Source organism: Cystoisospora suis (assembly GCF_002600585.1).
Source record: "Cystoisospora suis strain Wien I chromosome Unknown contig_5674, whole genome shotgun sequence".
Taxonomy (NCBI): Eukaryota; Apicomplexa; class Conoidasida; order Eucoccidiorida; family Sarcocystidae; genus Cystoisospora; species Cystoisospora suis.
The window spans coordinates 1-7,012 of NW_027158464.1; the positions used below are offsets into that span (position 1 = coordinate 1).

Below are 7,012 nucleotides of genomic sequence, written 5' to 3' on the forward strand. Positions count from 1 at the left end.
CCACAAACGCCCCCGTCCCTCCCCTGCCGACACACGTTCACCGAGATGACATGCAGCCGGAGGTAGTGAACTCCATAGAAAGCTTATTTATTGAGAGAAGCGGCATCATTGTAACCGCGCCAGTGGTGTTATGTGATAATCACAGATAGCTAACCGCTGCAGACGTCAGTACATGAATTCACCAATGCATACAACCACCTAAGTTTGTCTACTCAGTCCAGCCCTAGTCTCAGCCGTCCCCAAGAAGAGCAGACTGCCTGCTTTCAGCGAGCTTTCACTTCAAAAACTTGTTACTGGCCCGTTGGCTGTGTCTTGAAAAACACAGCCATAGCCGTGATGTTGTCTGCGCTCTGGTTTCGGCTCTGTTGTTCAGCCAGGGTCATCTGCACCAGTGTTTGTGCTGGATTCCGTCCTGCAGTATTAACGAGAGAAGAAAGCAAAAGGGCCACCATCTCATTGCACTCACATTCATCGTGGTTATCGAAGACATGGCCTCAAAACTCATATGTAAACATACCTGGGGAAGATAAGGAACTTTTCCATACAACTAGCAAGAATGAAAGCACACTGGCAAGAATGAAAGCAAAAGAGCATGCGGCCCTCTCATTTTTTGTACACCAGAGACTTCAACTGTTGCCTCACGGCGTACACATGGTTCTTGCTTCATAGGTAGAAGTATCTATTATCTTCTATCACATACTGGGTCCTCACCCTTCATTTAAGAGCGGTCGTCAAAGATAAAGGGTGACTGAACGAAAACTATCGACAACTGTGCGATAAAACAGTACCAAAGCCCTTCCCTCCCCAGTGTAAGGATATCTGCTGGAGCGCCTTTGTGTGGTTATCTCGAGAATCTCGGTTCTGACCTTCCTTCCGCGCCTGCATGGCTATATCGACAGCTTGCCGAGCACTTAGGACATCCCACAGCCCGTCAGTCGCGAGGATCAGAACGCGATGCTGAGGCGTAAGCTTAACAACTCGGACATCGGGCTCATTGCTCAGGCCGTACATCTTCAAGTCTTTACCCTGTCAGGTAGCACAATCAGTGATGCGAATGCACCAGGAAACTCTCTCCAAGGGGACGTACAGGGTCTATTTTTACCTCACTCCCGCCAGTTGAACGTCACTCACGACACCCCAGAAGGTGATATCTCTCCAGAATGTCAAGGAGTTTTCGGCAGAAAAACATCTCCTTTTTTACTTGTTCATTTGTCCTTGAATGAACTCACATGTTACTTGAACGACAAGCAGATACGTCTACCGACGTGCTTAGAGATCTATAAAGGAGGTGTAGACAGGTATCGGAAAATTCGTGAGAGAGACTCCTGTCTCAAGGAAGAGGCCTCTTCATCTAGGTATCTCCGAAACCGCGTGCGACAGGAAAGGCAAACTCTGAAGGTTTGCTATATCTTACACCCTCCCTATCCCATCTGAGCGATCGATCCATCACATCTCCTATATGTATGTGGGTCTTACCCCGAAAGCCCTGGAATACTGAAGCTGCATCGGCTGCTCGCCGCGAGACTTCCGGAAGGCAAAATCACCTCCACGGATGAAAGGCTTATTGTTATGATTGTGGAGGTATTCGACGCTACCACCGTTGCGCTGAAAGAACAGAACAGAAAGGCGTCTCCATCAACGTATATATACACAACTACCTCTCAACTGAGACTGCTTCTAGACATGGCTGGCACCTTCGCCGGGCCTGAACGAAGAAACCAGACATACACTTCCTTCGTCACGTAGCACGAATGACAAGACTCAAAAGGTCGTTGTCAATTTCCCAAGAAACATGATTCTTATATATGCGCTGGACTGTTCCTATAGTGAGCATTGTTTCTGAAAGGTGACTGAAGCAACAAGCCTTCTTGTCTGGTCGTCCTATCATTGGAACACCCTTCGGAAGGAGAGACAGCAGTGACGTCGGAACCCTCAAGACAAAAGAGATCCCGTCAGGAGACACGCCATGACGACAAGGGACAGCCTGCGAATCTTCGAAGATGATGCTAGACCCTCCTTACCATAATTCGAAGTTTTTCTTGGGGCATATCAGGTTTATGATCTTGTGTAAGAAACTCCGCCGCCATACCGTTAGGAGTCTCCGCTCCAATCGCAATACGACTATCTCCCTGGCAAGGATAGCAAGACACAATCATCACATGCCTACTAATCAACAAAGCCACCAGACTTCCTGGCACGAGATCCAGGAAGATGAGAGAGAGGCAAGCACTGTGAGCTAACATACAGTCTGGAAGTGCCGACCAAGACGAGGAAGGACACCCAGACTAGGAGCTGTCTTGACAGTCATGAGACATTGCATTGAGAAGTAGCACACAACTATTACCGAAAAGATACTTATGACCTCTGCGGTAATGGAGATAAGAGAGAAGAGGTCTCCTGCCATCTTGAAGAAATGAAAAAATAGCGGGAGAAAGGCGTGACCGCAGCAATCCTTTTCCCGTCAAAAAAGCTTTGATTAAACCCGCTCCTTTACACAGTTGTAAAGAGAAAAACCGCCACCACCATGATGAAGATTCGCGGAGACACAAAGACAAATCTCTGCTTTCCCTTCCTGGCACGCACTGGTTCTGTCATTCACTTCTCCTGAGGAAGACATATATCACCCACGAACCTGCATGAGAAAACAACGTCTAGACAAGATTGCTGATGGCATGTACGTATCAGCAGTAGAAAAACAGAGAATTTCACTCATATGTCTATATAGACTCACCAGATGACCAACAGCAAGGACACCGTTGACAAGTATAGCGGTGACGGAAGTGCTGCTTGCATAGTCCTTTCCCAGTTGTTCGCACATCTTCACCAGCTCCGTATCCGCGTTCTTATACATGCTAACGACAGCTTGTCCGAGGAGCATGAGGGTCTTCTCATCAAGCTGAGCAAAGGTTGAGGCGTCTGTGCGTAAGAGCTCGGTAACCTGCTGCCACGCCGGACACGCAACGAGCTGAGGGACGACGAGATCCTTGACGTTCTCACTTGCGAAGTCGCCTGAAGAGAAAAAGGTAGCAGGAAGTTAGACGGCTTGAAAGAATATGGGGGGTGATGGGATGGAGTAGGTACTGCAATCATAACAACGGAGAAATACATGCACTGCTATCGTGCACTTGCTCAAAACAATCCACTTAGGACAACAAAAGACATAGAAACCATAGCATCGCCGCTAGTCATTGTAAGTGGAGTCTGGGTTAGTCGGACTCTTCTGCGTACTATTACTCACCAGAGAGTTGAAGAACTGAGAAGTCTACAAACCTGTAAACGAAGGCCTTCTTTACCTACTCTGAGAAGGGTAAGTTCGGCACATCTAGAAGCCCTCTCTCTACGGAATCTAGCATGTGTAGGATGCATACATAGATATATATATATATTTGTTCTACATAGCTTTTCAGACAAGGGGTGTAGAAGTCTTTAGCCTGTAGATGTGACTAGTGAATCGAACGTCTCTACCACTACCACACACGAGCATACACTTGAGTTCGATTTCCAGTAACACGATCAACGAGTATGGTATTCAAGCTTATCCTTTTGTGTGCTTATCTCTGCTGTTGACAGGCAAGTGACTCGAGTCTACGGAGAAAACTGTTGATGTACGGAAAAAAGCCGACGCAGAGAGACAGACATATAGCTCAACTGAATCTCTCTCTCACTAAGTCTGTGTCTTACCAACGGTCCCATCGAACACCCCGAAAAACGCACAGTCGTCGCGACCTGCCACGAGCTGAGGACAGAGCGTAAATCTGTCTTCCTGATGTTTTCGCCCTCCTGCAAACAAAGTAATGCATGCCATCAATCAACGTTTCATTCCTGTATACGTAACTATACCAAACGATGTAGAGATGTGCACGTACTTTATATCTCTATGTATTTGTACGCATATACAAAACACATACGGAGATTGTACCTATGAAAACAAAGCCCAGGGTAGCCAGTCTTCATCGTCTTCACCAGGCTGGCTCTCTTGTCGTGATTCGCGTGGACCCTTAGACAGACGAAGTCCGAGCCAACTCTACAACACTATCTTGAACGGCCAAAGCTGATCCAGTACGTGACTACAGAGAAAGAATCGATCTTCAGCACGTAGACGAATCGTCGAGACTCGTAGCACTAGGATACGGATCGAGAGAGACACCCCTCTCCTCAACGGTGACAGTGTACAGACACTTAAGCTTCCACACTGAGACACACAATCTCGAAGTCATTGCAGGGCCTAGGAGGAGGCGATCGCATTAACCAACAGGTGTGTCTCGTCTACTACAGTCCCGATACATTTCAATACGAGTTCACAAGAGAGAGAGGCCTGCTGCCTGGAAGACAACCGGGAAGAGAACCGACGCTAACCAATGAGCGGACGGGGGGAATAGATGGGAGAAAGTCACGCATAACTCATGTCACAGAAAGACGAGAAGATCTCACCTATGTCCGTGAAGATGGATACTTCAAACGCAGGATAAGGAGTAGGGGGAAGAGGAGTATGGATCGTGGCTGGCACGTCCATTGTTTTCCTGATTTCAGAGGATGACTTCATCTTCTCGAGTTGAAGTTATTCCGGTGAAGGCACAAATGGGACAGACGAAAAGGAGAGGCTTGGGAAAAAGAGAACCCGACCGTAGTGCTACAGACTAACAAATAAATCGGTGATCGGCGCCGCTTGGAAAGGGAGATGGACGACGAACAGAAGGTACGCGGAAGAAAGCTTCGCGATGACTCCTTGGATTTCAAGAGAGAAGAAGAAAAGACTGACCTCATTCGCAGTCTGCAAGCAAACAGAGAAAGAATTTGAGGAGCGGAAGAACATGGGACTTGCAGATTTCTTCTTCAAGCCCAAGACGCTAAGCCGAATTCACACAAGTACAGGGAAGTGAGGGAGCACATCCGTTTTTATCTCCTCGCTATTACAGCGGAAGATCCTCGTATGGCACCCTGGACCACTAGACCAGGACCTTGAGAGAATCACCGCTTGTTGCCACACTTCCCAAACGATAAGAGAAAGTGCCACGATCGTTATACGTCTCGACAGCATCCGCAGGCAACTGAGCTGGGGTGATGTCCTTAGCATAGCGAGACGTGAGATTTCGAGGAGGCGAGCCATACACGAAAGAGTGCCAGTAGAGAGTCCACCGTGCAAAAACCAGAAGGTCCAGCATATTCGTAGCAACCAGCTTGCACATGAGAAAAAATTGGAAAGACGTCACGTCAGTCGCATGTGTTCCTTTCCCGGCTTCCAGCACCACGTGGGGCCAAACTAGTATCACCACAGCTGTGTCCCACGGGCACTGCGGAGGCCTTTCACCGTTTGCATAGTCAAGCTCTGCACCTGGTATGAAGACGAAGAGACAAAGAGACGAGTGCGGTGTTAAGCCGTTACTGAAGGTGATAGGCCGCGGCGGCGCCCGGTTTGCTTGTACAGGCGAGGCGGCTTCCCTCACCGACGCGTCAAGAGACAAACAATCCTCCGAACAGTACGATTGAGACAGGCACGGTGGACTCTTCTCGTGGTGTGTGTAACTACAGTGATACCAGATAAGGAAAGGAACGCATTATCCCGTCACAGATAAGGAGTATCTCGGTGTGCGTACGGCGCTGTCCGACTGCATGCGATAGGGATGACAAGTGTACAGTTGTCCTGGCGGTCATTCAAGGTCCCCATGGAAGAATACTAAAACAGACAGCTCTAACACGAGAAAAAGAATGAAGGGAAGCTTCAAACGCCGGTGGCGGGCTCGCTGTTGCGGCAATTTGCATTGTCGCACTCTGGGCATGTCACTCTCCGCCGACCAGTTAACGGTTCAGCAGTTGTCACATTCGCTCAGAATCGCAACATATTACTTCCTAGAAGTGCATTATCTGTGGTTGTGCGCAATAGCGTCCACGAAAGACGAAAGTAGGAGAGGTGCAACCTGAAACCTTGCAAGGAAAGCAAAGATCTTCCCATGCGCGGAACAAAGCTGAAGTGGAACACGTTGTACTTCGACATTCAACAGCCAGTTCGCGCAAAGTCGAGGAAAACCAAAGCAGCAAAAATGCAAACAAAGACCAGGCGTATGCAAAGAGATGAGTGTACCTGCCACTGCACACGGGGCGAAGCCTTGGCTACTCTGAACGGATTGCCCGGGAAACCCAGCCTCCGGGAGTGTGTTTTTGAACCATACCGGCGTCCGCAGAGAAAGAAAAAAATGCAAGAGAAGTTCCCTTATGAACGACAAAAGGATGGCACTCTGCTCGACCGGAATGACGGTGGAATAGTCACCGCATTTGCTAAGAAGGTAGCAGGAGGGCGAGGAGCAGAGGACCGGAGTGGACCGAAGTGGAGTTGGAGAGAAAACAGAAGCCAGCCGAAAGCGGAAAATCAGAACTTGGGATCATGGGTGGGAGTAGTAATCAAGAGAGAAAAACAGCAACAGGAAGCAAAAACAACGGAAACTGGCGCTCAACTGTGCGCAGCGCCCGCCATGAACAAATAGCCGTTTATAGCATCTGTAGAGCGTCGTGCAAACAACGGGAACGCCCCAGCGCATGTAATTGTGAGTTCTCGTGCCTGACGTACTACCGCGGTACAACGACAATTATTCGGCTTAGTGTCGCGCGAGTAAGACTCCTATGTCAACAATAGAAGGTTCCGGGCAAGATAGAGTTATGCGCTACTATGGCAATTTCACGTGAACAAACAGCACCCGTCTCGCGCGCTGTGTGATTTCCTTTCCGGGACTTCGAAGGACGGACCGGACCGGCAGATGAGAGTGCAGCACCGGTGAAGAACCGGCAATGAATGTGCAGCCCGCAAACTAAAAGATACGGACGCGAGTCCGTCTTCACGTGTTGTGCCGTAGTGACTGCTTTGGTGTTTGCCTGGGTGTACGAAAACTCTTGTGATTTCTAGACACGTGCTGGTCCTATGTTTCACCCCACCCTTGGCCGAAGTGAGTGCGTAGTGCCGTCAGTTGGTCGCTGCGGTCTCTGAGCGGTCAAATGCTGATGTGTGTAGTGCCCGCTGCAC

The 7,012-nt window shown here is 49.0% G+C and overlaps 1 protein-coding gene across 1 annotated transcript; it reads right to left on the bottom strand.

Moving 5' to 3' along the window:
- Positions 1–15: 15 nt before the first annotated feature.
- Positions 16–6,611, bottom strand: CSUI_009475 (serine-threonine phosophatase 2c). Its single transcript, XM_068069591.1, has 8 exons — positions 6,168–6,611; positions 4,432–4,771; positions 3,682–3,780; positions 2,732–3,009; positions 2,022–2,129; positions 1,477–1,605; positions 867–1,026; positions 16–412 (listed from the first exon to the last, which is right to left on the bottom strand). The coding sequence occupies exons 2-8, from the start codon at positions 4,541–4,543 to the stop codon at positions 291–293; spliced, it is 1,008 nt and encodes a 335-aa protein (XP_067918433.1). The 5' UTR covers positions 4,544–4,771; positions 6,168–6,611; the 3' UTR covers positions 16–290.
- Between the last annotated feature and the right edge of the window lie 401 nt (positions 6,612–7,012).